The sequence below is a fragment of the Vipera berus genome (assembly GCF_964194415.1).
Source record: "Vipera berus genome assembly, chromosome: 1".
Lineage (NCBI taxonomy): Eukaryota > Metazoa > Chordata > Lepidosauria > Squamata > Viperidae > Vipera > Vipera berus.
In genome coordinates this window covers 306,034,886-306,050,413 of record NC_138202.1, presented here as the reverse complement: position 1 = coordinate 306,050,413, position 15,528 = coordinate 306,034,886, and the positions used below count along the sequence as shown (strand labels likewise).

Sequence of the window (15,528 nt, the reverse complement as noted above, 5' to 3'; positions counted from 1 at the left end):
TTTTCTTTTAGCATCTCTTCAGTATCAAACTTCAATTTAACTCTTGCAATATTGCCTAATTAATCTGAATTCTGGAGGCAGAAACATTTCTGAAGCCATGGGCAAATCATGCAAATTAAACTTATGTTATTAGGCAAAGAAATATATAAAAATAAATACATGCTAATGAAACATAGTTTGACTTAATCTCTGAGTTAAAAATTATAGTTTAAAAAGTGTTCATTAAAGGGACATTTCTAGTATTATATCTGTACTTTCCCTCACTCAGGTAATGTTGATAGAACTTAAGAAAAAGACAGAAGATACATATAATCATTTTTAATTCAGATTAAATATATTATTCCAAGATATTTTGAAAGCGCACTTATCTGCACTATTTAACAGTAAGAGGCAACTTTTGGAGTTTGGATATCCACAAAGCCTGACAGCAAAAAATTGCTGTTGTTTACAAGTATTGCTCTCCAACATATTTGTAGTTTTAGATCATAATTTGTATGGATGAAAACAAATGGAACAGAATAAATGCCTGCCTCTAATTTCCTTTTAAAATAACAGCTTTGAAAAAGCAAATTATTTTTCAACTCCATTGCTTATACAGTATTATGTACACATGAGGAAACAACATGTTAGAGCAGAGCTGTCCTGACAGCATTAGTTGGACAGAAGCTTAAAACGCTAAATCAAATAAGATAACTCTTTGTAAGATATAAGAAAGAAAAAACATCATGTATATACAAATATTCAAACAGAATGTCCAAAATACCAACATATTTATTTGCAGTAGAACAAATATGTCAGCCATTCCAAAGAATTATTCCACAAAAAAAAAATGGTGATGTGGATGTCAAGCATAACACACCTCTACAAACTGATTTTTTAACATCTGCACTCCTACCTTGCTTTTGGGAAGCATAGTCCATACAAGAATTGTTATATAACTGGAAATGAAGAACAAAAATCCACTTTTAATCATTGTTGAGCAAATATGTAATTTTAGTTTTGGTCTAGTCTTGATATGAACGTTGGAATATTCTTATTGTGAAAGAATAAGAGGGCATGTGTTGGAAAATGAAAAGTAACCTAAAATTAAGATAGGGTTGAGCCTGGCAGTGATTTTAAGAACGTTAGTGCAATATTTATTCTGCAATAATGCAAACTTCTCTGATAATACATAAAGTGGAAGTGGAAGCTTCAGTTTACAAAAAAGGAAAAGATCCCTAGATTATAAAACCAGTGCAGACAAATGTATTATGTATAAGGACATTTACCTATACAGTTCCAAAAGACATGTACTCCAAAAGGAATGTCTGATATATATATACCTGTTTTGTCACAAATTTCAAAAGCAAGAGTGGATCTCATTAATTTTAGGTGAGACAAATCTAGAGTTTTATCCAACTGTTATGTCTTTGTTTAAAAATAATACACAAACCAATCCTAGGAATAGCAACGGGTACAAGGGAAAGATAGATATCTGTTATTTTCTTGATGCCCAAAATCAATTCTTTATAAGTCTGTGATCAAAATAAAACATCCCTGATGTATATAGGTAAGCATATGCATGTATTTGTGTATATGTACACTCATGGGCGTGCACACCTTTTGACAAGGACACTTGCTTGCATGCGTGCACATCACACACACACTTTTCTTTATCTCATCCAAAATCATATTATACTAGGCTCCAAGTATTTTTTTTCCAATGAGAACAGACAGCAAATACTTTTCTAAACTGCATCCACTAAGGTTTCAAGTTTAATGGTGTAAAAATCTGACATTCAAACACAGTATTAAGAAACTTGCTTGCTACAGTGCAGATGGCATCCAACTCCCCTGCTCTCCACAAGTAAGGCTGGTACCATCAAATGACAGCTAACAGATTTGTTTTTAAAAGTTCAAAGTTTATACATCAGGCAACATCAAGACTGCCACTAATGAAACATCTCCCGGTGTGTGTGTGTGTGTGTGTGTGTGTGTGTGTGTGTGTGTGTGTGTGTGCGTGCATGCGTGCCTTGGAACTGAAAGCATTTTGAAAGTCAATTCAGTTCACTTTTGTCTTGACTTCTGGCAAAGAACCATCACCAGAAAAGATGGGAGATCCTAGCCCCACCCATCTCATTAGAATGATCTATAGATAATAGCCTCATTCCTGGTATCAAAATTAACAAGCACACACATTCGCACACACAACACAGATACATTAAACGGGATAACGAAGTCAAATAGTCCAGTATGATCGATGTAAGTTCCAAATAACATGATGTCTTCCGCACCACCCCAACCTCCAACAACATAAGAGCTTTATCTAGTATAATACACTCTGTAGTAAACTGTTTTTGACCTCCATAGTGAATAAGAGTTGTCAAATTTAAGAAGGTAGACTCCTTTCCCTGGATACTGATGGCTGCCAGCATACACTTCTTCATGACAGTCTCTTCTGTACACAGGCACTATTTCATCTAGCTGAGGCTTGTTCACATTCTTTTTGGCTTTCTCTTCACTACTAGCATGTTCTGAGAAAGAGACAAAAATAAAGTATTAATTACTGCATAATGCTTAATGCCAAATAAGTCCCACAATCAATTATTTATAGATAATGATCAATACAAATAATCCAACTGCACAAACCTTAAACAATTTACAGTGTGGGTAAGAAAGCATGACATTTCGATACCACGATTTGCAAAGAAGCAACTGAAATTAATTCACTCACTGCGATCTGGGGCAATCTTCTTAACTAATGAATGAATGCTTTTGGTCAATGTATTTAAATACAGAATAACAAGTGTTACATTTAATTCCATTATTTTAGAGTTGATTTGTACTTTTAGACAATTCCATTTCTACCATTATTAGAGCCTAATAAAATGAAGATCATAGTTTTGAAACTTTCTTCAGTTATCTCCTGGAAGATATATGTGGATGGATGATGTTAATAGACACTTAAAAAAATGTTTATGTGACTTCTCAGTAAAATCTTGATCCCATTTTTTAGGACAATAAAGTGCAGCAGAATTATTATCCTCATGCTAATGGAGCAAAATGGCCTAGTTGTAATAGCACTGTTTTCCTACAGTTTTGGGAAATGGAAGTGTAAGACTATTTGTTAATATAATCAAAGTTGCTAAAAGGTTGTCTTCCACGAAGGAATAGTGAAAGGATGGGCTCCATAAATGTCAATACTTATTTCATTAATAAATGAATGAATTGAATTGATTAAATTCAATTCAAAATTAAATTAGTGCAAATGAAATAATTTGAGTTAATTGTCCTGCCAGCTTGTACTACGAGTTCCATGTAAATTAAGATTCTAACTTAAACATGCAACTAGCAAAGAATACATATACATTTACCAGGCACCCACAAAGTCATTCTTCTTGCTCTTTGAAGTTGCCAAAACTTAGGAAACTGGATGCTATGAAACTACAGCTAGTCCTCACTTACTGACTGATTCAGTAACTGTTCAAAGTTGTGACAGTATTAAACAACTAATTCTTAAGATCAGTCCAAGAAGTTCTGGCCATCACAGCACACTTGTGGTCATGCAATCACAATTCAGGTACTTGATAACCAGCTGGCACTAAATGACTGGTTACAGCACTCCCACGGTCATGTGATTGTCATTTGCCACCTTCCCTGCCAGCTTTTCACAAAGTCAATGGGGAAGTCAGCAGCGAAGGTGACAAGTCACCCGGGTTAAGTCCTCCTGCGACTACACTCACATGCACACCACACCCTCTTTCCTGGGCTCACTCCCTCCTCCCCTTGCCTTACTGCACTTGCACTGCGCCTTTCTTTTTCTTGGCTTCCTGCATTTGCATGGCTCTGCTTGATTACCCGTTTAACAATGTTCTTGGATTATGATGTCAACTGTAAAGCATGATCACCTGATACAACCCCAGTCTATTGCCACTGTAACCCGAGGACTACCTGTTTTTATCACACAATGATTAGGACAATTGCTCACCAATCCAATTATGAAGAAAATATCATACAGACCGTTCAGTAAATGAAGGTTAAAGGTAAAGGTTCCCCTGCACATGTGTGCTAGTCGTTTCTGACTCTAGGGTCCGGTGCTCATCTCCATTTCAAAGCCGAAGAGCCAGCGTTTGTCCGAGGACGTCTCCGTGGTCATGTGGCCGGCATGACTAGACGCCAAAGGCGCACGGAACGCTGTTACCTTCCCACCGTAGTGGTCCCTATTTTTCTAATTGCATTTTTACGTGCTTTCGAACTGCTAGGCAGAAGCTGGGATGAGTAACAGGCGCTCACTCTGTTACGCAGCACTCGGGATTCGACCCGCCAAACTGCCGACCTTCTGATCGACAAGCTCAGCGTCCTAACCCACTGAGCCACCGCGTCCCTTAGAAATGAATGTTACTGTACAGCAAAAAAGAATTCGGGAAATCACAATACTATACTGAAGAACCTTGTAATATCAAGGGAGTCGGTAGTCATTTACAATAATAATTGTGAAAGGAATATTAACTTATTAAACATGCTTCCCAATTGATAACTTTCAGCTTACAATGACTTAACCCAATGGTTAGCTGGGCATTCTGAGAATCACAGTCCTAACATCTTTGGAATTACCCAGGATAAAAGAAGATTATTTCAGCATTTATTATTTCCCACCTGCATTCAAATATTAGAATCAACTTCGCAAATTTCAAATAAGGTAGCTATAGGATTTGGTTTTTTTTCCCCTAACAAATAATGTAGAACAAAGATGTGATAAACTGAGTGTATCTCCAAGACATTTAAATCTTTGCTAAGTATATAAATAAGATACCTTCTTCTTCTTCCTCATCTTCACTGGATTCGCTAACATGAACACTGACAGCTGTGTTAGGGGAGTCTGTCCATTCAAAATATACCCCAAAACCAATGTCATAATTGTCTGTAGCAAACTCCCAGAAAAGATAAGAGCCCTCTTCATGTGTTGGAACTCGAACTGTCACTACTTCTCCTCTGCCCACTGTGATTACAGAATCTGCATCCTGGCGAATCTTCTCTTTGAAATCAGCAATTTGGGGCCGTGTCCACATGGAGGGTGCTGCTATGACTGGAATTGATTCTAAAAAGGAGGAGGGATAAAAGAAAGTGCAACAAAGCTAAGGAAATTTACATTTTTCAACATAATTGTCTTGGGATGGTATATCAATAGATTAAGAACCACAGTACAGAGAAGAACTACACTACAGGGCTACACTTTCCAAATTATTTAGTAGGCCTAGATGTAAAGCAGTCTCACTCTGCCAAAACCTCATAGCAGGTTTGAATCACCTAAAGGCTTGTCTGTAAGCAAGAGTTTAATTTCCAATTATATGCCATGTCCTGTCTTGGTACAGATGAGGAGCCAAGGTCAGTGTAAACAATATTGGGCTAATCAGCAGCAATAGTCCAGTAATAAAGCAGTTTCCTAGATGGTAGAGGACAGGAAGGCCTGGAGGAACATTGTCCGTGGGGTCGCGATGGGTCAGACACGACTTCGCAACTAACAACAACACGATGCTACCTTAAAACCCCAAATGAAAGACCATAAGAAACTGCATTTTTCCTCCACCAATTTTTACTTATCCAATTTTTGTCTATGAATAGGATTCTGCACTCTGCATAGTTACAAGGCAGTAAGCCACTGATCTGCAGGCCATTAGTTCCAATCATTAGAAAAGGGGGCACATACAGGCTTTAGTCAAAAACAACAAAAGCGGGTATCTATATTCTGTACTAAATACGATATTAAATACTCAAACTATTTATTGTGTTTCAAAGAGTCCAATAAACATCAGTCATACCTTTTGGTCCATTCTCTAGTGCTTCTTCTAAAGCATCTATTTCCAGATCTTTTTCAGGGCTGCCTGCATGTGCACTAGCCTGTCCATTGACTGATGAGATTTCCCCTGCAGTGGCTGAATTTGCCTTTGATACTGATGTAACTAAAGCTGTAGCAGCTGCTTCTTGCTGTTTCTGTAAAGCTGCCTACAAATTAAAAAAAAAGAGCACTTATTGCAAAGTCCATAAAAGTATGCAATGTATTTGACAGGAGTCACCTAATGTACGTATCAATTTAAACAGAATTTAAAAAACTGTAACAACATGCACACACACATAAATCATTATATTTCGGTCTCCCGGTGACTGCATGAACATATTCATGTTAACATACATAAAATACCAAGCTCTCCTGGTGTTATTAATATATCCATATTGTTTTCCCAGTAATTATACAACAGTGATTTACCACCATCTTTTTTTCAAAATGTTCTTTCAAATTCCCAACTTAGTTTATAGCCCTTGGATTTCCCGATAGAGTCCCATCCAAACACTAGTTAGTCTGGAACTTGTTCAGTTTTTCAAGATCACCATTGGTTGCCTAGGTGCTGCCACTTGGCTGTAAGACATATTATTAGAATTTATTCTAGCTTTATAAAGATTTATTCTTATTAGAATTTATTCTAGCTTCAGAAGTACCTGCAGTATAAGGAGTTTCAGTTTCAGTAGAAAATTAAAAAGCTGCTATTCTGTCGCATTGCTACCATGGTGTACTATACCTGCTGCTGTGCGAGCTGGACCTGATAAAGTTGCTGCATATACTGTTGATAATGCTGCTCCTGGAGCTGACGAATTAGGATTTGTTGCTGCTCATAGTTGCCTGGGTACTGTTGGGCTGCATACTGTTGGAACTGGACAGCAGTCTGAGAGTTCAATGCGGCCATTATCTGTTGCCTGAATTAAGAACAGATTGCTCCAGTGAATAACTCGGCAGACGTAGGAAGAGCAGCTACTTAACTCGATTCAAACACAGTAAATTAACTTTTCTTCATACTAAGAGCAAATTGGTTTCCGTAACTAGGACACAGAATGTTTTATTTCTAAAACATAGTAAGGTTTGCAGGAGAATATGAGTGGAATATGAACCCTTAAGTCAAATGTAGTAATCAAAAGATTGAATTACAAATACCTCGTTTCCCTGAAAATAAGACCCGGTCTTTTTTATTTTTGGTCTCCAAAAAAGGGACTAGGTCTTGTTTTCGGGGTCCTTTCAGCCCCTTTTCTAGTCCCTTACAAGAGCCAAGCAGCAATTGCTCGGGGAAGAAATCTTCCTCCCCCCATAGGCACTCCCAATGCGAGCAATGTCAGCTGGCTACACCCTCCGTTTAGCTGAGAATCCTACCATAGCTGGGGCTTATTTTCGGGGCAGGACTTATATTAGGCCCTCCCCACAAAATGAAGCTAGGGCTTACTTTCAGGGTAGGTCTTTATTTTCGGGAAAACACGGTATTTCACACTTTCTCAAAAAGACATTTGTGCTCACTTGGCTCCACTCACAAAATATGAGAAACAATCGCTTCTAATATACACAGTATATATAGAAATAATGAATATGGGATATTTGCTTTTCACAATGTCTAAAAATATAGTTCACTTCTCAACAATTCCTTCAAAAGATGAATTACATTTATTCTACAATACACATTAGACAACCAATGAATGCCTCAAAAAATTGTATCCAATAAATAAATCATATCCTTTTTTGTATCAAGAACAAACACCAAATTACAATCTGCAGTGTCCATATTATCTCAGGATCAGATTCCAGAATGAAAAAGTTGTTTTGTTGAGCTTTCATTCAATTTCCCAACAGCAGTAATCCCCAAATCTTATTTTTAAGAAAACTCTCTAAATTTTATCTTCTCTATTTAAAACCTATTTAATGAACTCAGTTCCTGCCAGAGTAAAAGCCACATAAATGTTGGTTGTCTCAGGCTTGCCTTTGAAATTCTGATGATGCATCCGCAAGAACCTAACAGCATCTCCCAATTGCAATTTCACCTTTAAGCATTCAGAGAAGAATTTTGTATCTTTCAGGTTAATCTAAGAGTTCATGCTAAATGTAACTTTTCAGTGTAAATGGTAAATTCTAATCCCAATACTAAAATTCAGAAACAGTAGTACAGGTTCAAAGAAGAGTAGCAAGCAAGAGACTAGAAACTAAGTTGTATGAAAAGAGTTTTAAGGAAATTAAACTGTTTATAGTATTAAAGAATAAAAAACTGTGGATGAATGTGATTTCAAATACCTGGAAAGATGTCACACAAGGGTAAAGCCTGTTGCAATCAAGATACCAGAAAATAATATTCTAACTGAACATTAAGAAAAAAACACTTTCTAACAGTTTAACAGTAAAACCAATTACTTGAAGAAATGATAGATTCTTTTATACTTCAAGCAGAAGCTAGATAACAGTGCAGTAATTTGGCATGGGGCCGGGTTACCTACGGCAACACCTGAGGCCGGCGTCAACTTCCCTCCGTCCAGTGCGCTCCCACAGAGAGGGCCTCCTCAGGGTGCCGCCGATCAAAGAATGCTGATTGGTGACCCCCCCAGGGGGAGAGCGTTCTCTGTGGGCGCGCCAGACCTTTGGAACCGCTTTCCGGTTGAGCTCCGGATGGCCACCGACCTTCGCTCCTTCCAGCGCGATCTCAAAACTTTCTTTTTCGAACAAGCTGGCCTGGTCTGATGGGATGGGGTTGGGTTTTTATAAAGAGTTTTAATTTTAATATGTATTAATTTTATGGGCATAATTGTTTAATGGCTTTTTAATTTTTGTATTCTATTTTTATTGTGTATTGCCCTGTTCACCGCCCTGAGTCCTTTGGGAGAAGGGCGGTATACAAATTAAATTATTAAATTAAATTAAATTAATTTAAATTTCCGTATTGTTGGATTTGATGGTTTAGTGCTCCTTGAAGCTCTGTAGTTCTGAAACTTTCTAGCAAAACTCTCTTCCAATGGACTTGTTCCTAGTCCCATCAGTACATGAATTTAGATACACCTTTGAATAACTTTTATTTATCAAATTTAGAAAACTTCCCATCTCCCTCAAAGATTTGCCTTCAGTATTTTAAGTGGTCTCAAAAATGATTTACCTGTCAATAATAAAAGGTTGAATCTAAATAATAGGTTGAATCTACAAGTCTGTTCTCTACAGAAATTATTTCTTGTAAACTTCAGCTTACTCCTTCTGTATATCACTTGAGGTCCCAAAACATAATTTTAAAAATATTTAGCCACTTATAAAAATTATTTGTATGGCCTTGGGCAAGTTGGCATTTCCATTAATGTAAGAATAAAAGGGATAATCCCATGTTCGTTTTTTTTAAAAAAGACACAAATATGATATGACAAATCATGTGTTACTGAGTCCTACTTTTGCTGTTCCATTCGGAATCTCTCTTCTTCTATTCTCCGTCTTTCCTCTTCTTCCCGTCTGAGTCTCTCTTCCTCTTCTTGCCTGCGTTTCTCTTCCTCTTTTTGTAAACGCTCTCGTTCTTCTTCTTCACGTTGCCTACGTTCCTCCTCTTCTCTCCTGTAATATTTGTATCTATCAATTATTCTGTAATTCTGTGCAGCTTCTCATGCTGCAGTATGAAGAATGAAGTTTCAATCTCCAATCCGTCACTGAATTTAACAATAAAGAACTCATATAAAATTTATCTCCATAAAACTATCAATGGCTAGTATCAGAAGAGTTCTATTTTCTCCACTAGTCAAGGGCATACAGCTCCACTATCCGCTGTGGGGGAGCACAAGAAAGCAGATGCTGTTCCGCAAGGTACTTTTTTGAACCAGTTGAGAATGTTGGATGAAAAGACCTATGATTTAATCTATTAGCAATCTAATGTCCTACTTGATTAGATTATTTGTGGGAACACACACACCAAAACCTTGATTTTGCAGTTATCCCTAATCAGTAGACTGTGAAATTGCTCTCGAGAGATTGTTTTTTTTAACTTTGGACTTCACCCCCAATGACAGTAAAATCTGTTGTTTCCAAAGCTGTGTAGGCATTTCACATAATTTATATATTTAAGTAATTGACATTATTTGCGTCAATTGATGCAAAATGTCAATTACCGTATATACTTGAGTATAAGCCGAATTTTTCAGCCCACTTTTTGGGCTGAAAAATTCCACTTCGGCTTATACTCCAGTCAACAAAAAAACTTACCGAGGACTTGTGCGCGGCCGAGGCTTTGGTGCTTCCGGGATCGCGCGCACCTCTCCCAAGCCACCGCCGTCCGAGACCTGCCGAAGTTTGGGGAGGTTTGGGGAGGTGCGCGTGCACCTCCCCAAACCTCCCCAAACGTCGGCAGGTCTCCGTTCCTCCGCGCCCTGCCTGCCTGCTTCTTTCCGCAGCGGAAAGAAGCAGGCAGGCAGGGCGCGGAGGAACGGAGACCTGCCGACGTTTGGGGAGGTTTGGGCGCCTCCCCAAACCTCCCCAGGTCTCCGTTCCTCCGCGCAGACCTGCCGACGTTTGGGGAGGTTTGGGCGCCTCCCCAAACCTCCCCAGGTCTCCGTTCCTCCGCGCAGACCTGCTGACGTTTGGGGAGGCCATTTAGCTGCCATTCAAAACAACCAACACCCCAAAACTACAAATAACCTCTTTCAAATTTATGACAAATGCAGCACTCCAGTGGTCATTCACACTTACCACAGACCCTGGGGATGTTGCGCTGTCCTCCCCTGCCCGTCTTCCCCTGCAGCACTTAGGCCTGCTCCCCAGGACTCCTGGAAGCAGCTGCGAACAATTCCTTGCTAAAATGGCGGCTACTTTCAGAGCCTTCTCCGCTAATCAGCTGTCTGCCCATCAGCTGTCCATAGGGATTTATTTATTTATTTATTTGTTTTTATAAACCGCCCTTCTCCCGAGGGACTCGGGGCGGTGTACAGAGGAAGGAAGGTACACAGATCGAACAATAAAAATAATAAGAAACACTAATGAACACAAACTGGGACCCCAATTAACGCTATCATGCCAGGCCGGCCTGCTGGAACAGGAAAGTTTTTAAGTCGCGACGGAAGGTACGGAGGTCAGGGGCCATCCGGATCTCGGTTGGTAAGCTGTTCCAGAGGGCTGGCGCACCCACTGAGAATGCCCTCCCCCTGGGGGCCACCAGCCGACATTCCTTGAGCGGTGGCACCCTGAGGAGGCCCTCTCTGTGGGAGCGCACAGGACGGTGGGGTGCTGACATTGGCAGAAGGTGCTCCCGTAGGTAGTCCGGACCCATGCCATGTAGGGCTTTGTATGTCATTGTTAGCACCTTGAACTTCACACGGAAGGCAACCGGAAGCCAGTGCAGCGCACGGAGGAGAGGTGTGATATGGGAGTATCGGGAGGCTCCCAAGAGTGTCCGTGCCGCCGCACTTTGCACCAGTTGAAGCTTCCGAGTGGATCTCAAGGGCAGCCCCATGTAGAGAGCGTTACAATAGTCTAGGCGAGAGGTCACAAGGGCATGGGTGACTGTACGTAAGGCATCCAGGTCCAGATAAGGCCGTAGTTGGCGCACTAGTCGAACCCGGGAGAAGGCCCCCTTGGTCACAGCTCCAATGTGGTCTTCCAGGGAGAGCTGCGAGTCTAGGAGGACACCCAGGTTGCGGGCCCTATCAACAGGGGGAAGTAACTTGTCCCCAATGTTAAGCAGTGGGACGTTCTGAATCTCCTGACTTGCCGGTACGTACAGCCATTCAGTCTTGTCCGGGTTCAGTTGAAGCCTGTTTCTCCCCATCCATTCCCGGACCGCTTTCAGGCAGCGGGACATCACGTCTAGGGCATCACTGATATTGTTTGGAGTTGAGATAAAAAGCTGGGTGTCATCAGCATACTGATGGTACCCTACTCCAAAACTGCGAATGATCTCACCCAGCGGTTTCATGTAGATGTTGAACAGGAGAGGCGAGAGGACCGACCCCTGAGGGACTCCGCAAGCGAGAGGCCTCGGGGTCGACCTCTGTCCCCCTGTCAGCACCGACTGCGAGCGACCCTGGAGAAAGGAGGAGAACCAACGCAGAACCGTGCCTCCCACTCCCAGTCCCCTGAGGCGTCGCAGCAAGATACCATGGTCGATGGTATCGAAAGCCGCCGAGAGGTCTAATAAGACTAGGACAGAGGAATGGCCCCTGTCCCGGGCTCTCCAGAGATCATTCATCAGAGCGACCAATGCCGTCTCCGTGCTGTAGCCCGGCCTGAAACCCGATTGGTACGGGTCTAGATAAACCGCTTCATCCAGGATCTGAGGAAGTTGGTGCGCCACCACGCTCTCAACAACCTTCGCAAGGAAGCGAAGATTGGAGACTGGACGAAAGTTATTCAAAGAGGATGGGTCCAAGGTGGGCTTCTTGAGGAGAGGTCTCACCACCGCCTCCTTCAAGGCGGTGGGGAAGTGACCCTCACTCAGAGAAGCAGAGATGACCGCTAGGAACCAGCCTCGTGTCGCCTCTCGAGCTGCATAGGCCAGCCAGGAAGGGCACGGGTCCAGTAAGCATGTGGAGGAGCTCAACCTTCTCATAATCCTGTCCACTTCCTTAGGAGTTACAGGATCAAATTCTTCCCAGATGACGTCGACAAGACTGTCCATGTCTTGTCCTTCCATCTCAGCCCAGTTGGAGTCCAGACCAGTTCGAATCCGAGCGATTTTATCCAGCAGATATTGACCAAATTCCTCGGCTCGACCCTGCAAGGGTTCCTCCCTCACCTCTTGGTTTAATAGGGAGCGAGTCACCCTGAACAAGGCAGCCGGGCGATTATCTGCGGACGCGATGAGGGTGGAAAAGTAGTTGGATTTTGCCACCCTTATCGCAGCGAGATAAGACCTGGTGAGGATTCTTAGTCGCAATCGGTCGGATTCGGATCGACTGGACCTCCAACGGCTCTCTAGGCCCCGTCTCCGACGCTTCATCTCCCGGAGCTCCTCGGTGAACCATGGGGCTCGCTGGGATCTGCGCCGGGTCAGAGGCCGCAAGGGTACAACTCGGTCCAGAGCCTCCGTGGCTGCCTTTTCCCAGGCTTCCACTAAGGCATCCGCCGAGCTGTGAGCAGGGGGTGCATGCGAGTCCCTAAGCGCTGCCTGGAACTTATCAGGGTCCATTAGGCGCCTAGGGCGGTACCATCTGACTGGCACCGTGCACCCACGGTGGGGGGTGGCAAGGGGGAAGTCTAGCCGCAGGAGGTGGTGATCGGTCCATGACAGGGGCGTAACAGTTGTGGCACCCCCACCGACATCATCACGCCACCGTCCAGACAAGAACACCAAGTCTGGGTTGTGGCCTCTCTCATGAGTCGGCCCAGAAATTATTTGCAACAGGTCCATGGCCGTCATGGAAGCCATGAACTCCCGAGCCAGTTCGGACGATCCTCCCAGGGACGGTAGATTAAAGTCGCCCAAGACCATGAGTCTTGGGAATTCAACCACCAACCCTGAGAGGACATCGAGTAGCTCGGGTAGGGCCGCCGCTGCACGATTAGGTGGTAGGTACGCCAGCAGCAGACCCAACTGCGCCCCTGGGCCGAATCTCAGTAGGAGAGACTCACACCCGACCATCTGAGGGACGGTGGTCTCTCGCGGGCTAAGGGATTCCCTGATGATAACTGCCACTCCCCCGCCCCTCCCATGAGCCCGGGGCTGGTGCAGTACCTGGAAACCTGGCGGGCAGAGGTCAACCAGAGGAACACCCCCCTCTGGGCCCAGCCAGGTTTCCGTGATGCAGGCCAGGTCCGCATGCTCACTCTCCACTAGGTCACGAATGAGGTGAGCTTTGTTAGCTGCGGACCTTGCATTCAGGTAGACCAGCCTTAGCATGGGAGGGTGCGCACCTTTGCTCCCGGGTCCTCCGGGGGAGAACAGAGGGTCGGAGCGTCTCACCGCCTGTACAGAGCGGAGAAGACACTCCCGGTGACGATACGGCCCTCTGTCTGTGCACCTTCTGCCATTCCCCACCATCCTAGGGATGGGACGTTTGTCAGTACGCCACTGGGTGTTATCGGCGACTGGTCCTCGTTGTACGCCGTCGCGAACGGCCGTGGGCCTGGCATGCGTTATGGTGGCTGGAAGGCGTGCCTTTCCCGCGCAACCATAGTCTCCTCCCTCCCCCCTCCCTAACCCCACAAAAAACTTAACTAAGAACTTAATCAGGGGCCTGTTGTTGGGCTTATGCTGGAGGCCCCTGACCCTGCCCGGCCATCTCTCAGAGGCCCAGTGGTTGGGCCCGTCATCAAGATTGGATGTGATGCAGGCGGGTCGCACCCAGGAGAGTGGGGAACCCCTGAGGGCGTGCAGTGCTATGCTAGAGTATTGAACGAGCATAGTCACAGGTGGTTCCGGGAAGGCTGTCCCCTGGATGGTGAATTTGCAGGAGGGTCGAGTCGGGTAGGTGCGTATCTGGATCGTCGCCCTGCCACTGCCACTTGGCCGGGCGAACCCCCAGAAGCAGGCCACTCCTCATCCTCTCACGATGGGTTGTGTCTCTGCTTCCGGAGGTGGTCCAGAACGTACTCTGGGTGAGGCATACCCCATAGAGCTCTCACCTCTGTGGGGTAGCAGGTGTAAGGCCCAGCCACTCTGCCACCGTGGCTAGCACCCAGGCCCGTTATGTCCTGTGGGGAGAGAATGGGCAAAGATGGGTGAGAGTGGGCAGAAGGCCGGATGGAGGGATCCATTAATTGGCGTCAGCTCCGGTGGTTCAGCCGCCCCAAACAGTTCCCTCCCTGATCCTCTGGGCGTTGTTCCCGGCCGCAGTTCCCTGGCCCCTATTGGTTGAGGACCGTCCAGAGCGTGGCCTCCCAGAGGTACGGGAGTCCCTGGTGTCATGCCCCTGGTGTTGCCGCCTCCGATCAAGGTGTCTCGAGGAGGTGGCTCGGGCCGTCGCCTCCATTGTCCAGCGTCTCCTTTGGTGTGAATCTTTCGGAGGCACCGCCGTCCAGGGGCAGCCCACGGTGGTCGAGACGCCGCACCGCTGTTACTAGCGTCTCTGTCAGGGCCTCTGTCAAGGCCCCTCGGAGGACGGTCGACCGTGGCCCAGAGCAGCTGCCTCACCGCCCGTGTCTTCGTTGCTGCCGCTACCGTTGTAAAGCTGGTCTGCGGCGTCTCCTTGAGGATTGTTGCAACGGCCGTAGCGGTACAGGGGGCGGGTCGAAGATGCTGCAAAGCTCTCCTTCTCTAGGCCTTGGACTCCCTCCTGGCTGAAGAGTAGATGAACCAAGCCAGCAAGGAGACAAAATGTTTCTGCAGCTGTTTTTCCTCTGAAGTTTTTTTTTGTTTTTTTTTTTAAAGTAATCTCCGAAGGTTATGCCAGAAAATGGAGGACGCTGGGTCTTTGCAAGCTTTAGCTGTCCGCCTGGCTGCCTGAAGGCCGCCCTTTTCAGGCAGTCTGACAGACAGCTAAAACTTGCAAAGACCCAGCGTCCTCCATTTTCTGGCACAACTTTTAGGGATTTATTATTATTATTCCTACTACTACTATTACTACTACTACTACTTCAGGAGTAAAAAGTTGCAGAAAAAAATTCTCTCCTTACTAGCTTAGTTCCTCTACTCTTCCATCTGGAGCCAAGGTAAGATTTTAAAAAGGGATATTGGTTGGAAGGCAGAGGGAGAGTTTAGTTTTAGCATCTAAAAAAAGGGGGGGGGGAAATCAGCGAGTACATCCCAACCAGCTTTTTATGTTTTTGTTATTGAAGAAATATGG

At 44.2% G+C, this 15,528-nt stretch overlaps 1 protein-coding gene across 5 annotated transcripts in view; it reads right to left on the bottom strand.

Moving 5' to 3' along the window:
• ACBD3 (acyl-CoA binding domain containing 3) overlaps positions 1 to 15,528 on the bottom strand; it is a 42,591-nt gene that overhangs the window by 19,464 nt on the left and 7,599 nt on the right. For 2 of the 5 annotated variants that reach the window (XR_014028526.1, XR_014028527.1), the window contains exons 4-9: positions 9,215 to 9,373; positions 6,555 to 6,729; positions 5,799 to 5,982; positions 4,793 to 5,077; positions 2,342 to 2,513; positions 896 to 938 (exon numbers count right to left, since the gene is read on the bottom strand). Coding sequence is in view for 2 of the 5 variants with exons in the window: in XM_081344142.1 (XP_081200268.1) it covers positions 845 to 938; positions 2,342 to 2,513; positions 4,793 to 5,077; positions 5,799 to 5,982; positions 6,555 to 6,729; positions 9,215 to 9,373 (1,069 nt within the window). In the remaining 3 variants the exon portion in view is untranslated. Of the gene's footprint in view, positions 1 to 317; positions 2,514 to 4,792; positions 5,078 to 5,798; positions 5,983 to 6,554; positions 6,730 to 9,214; positions 9,374 to 15,528 lie in introns of those variants that run through there. The other 3 variants (XM_081344142.1, XR_014028528.1, XM_081344143.1) reach the window with 3 other exon arrangements.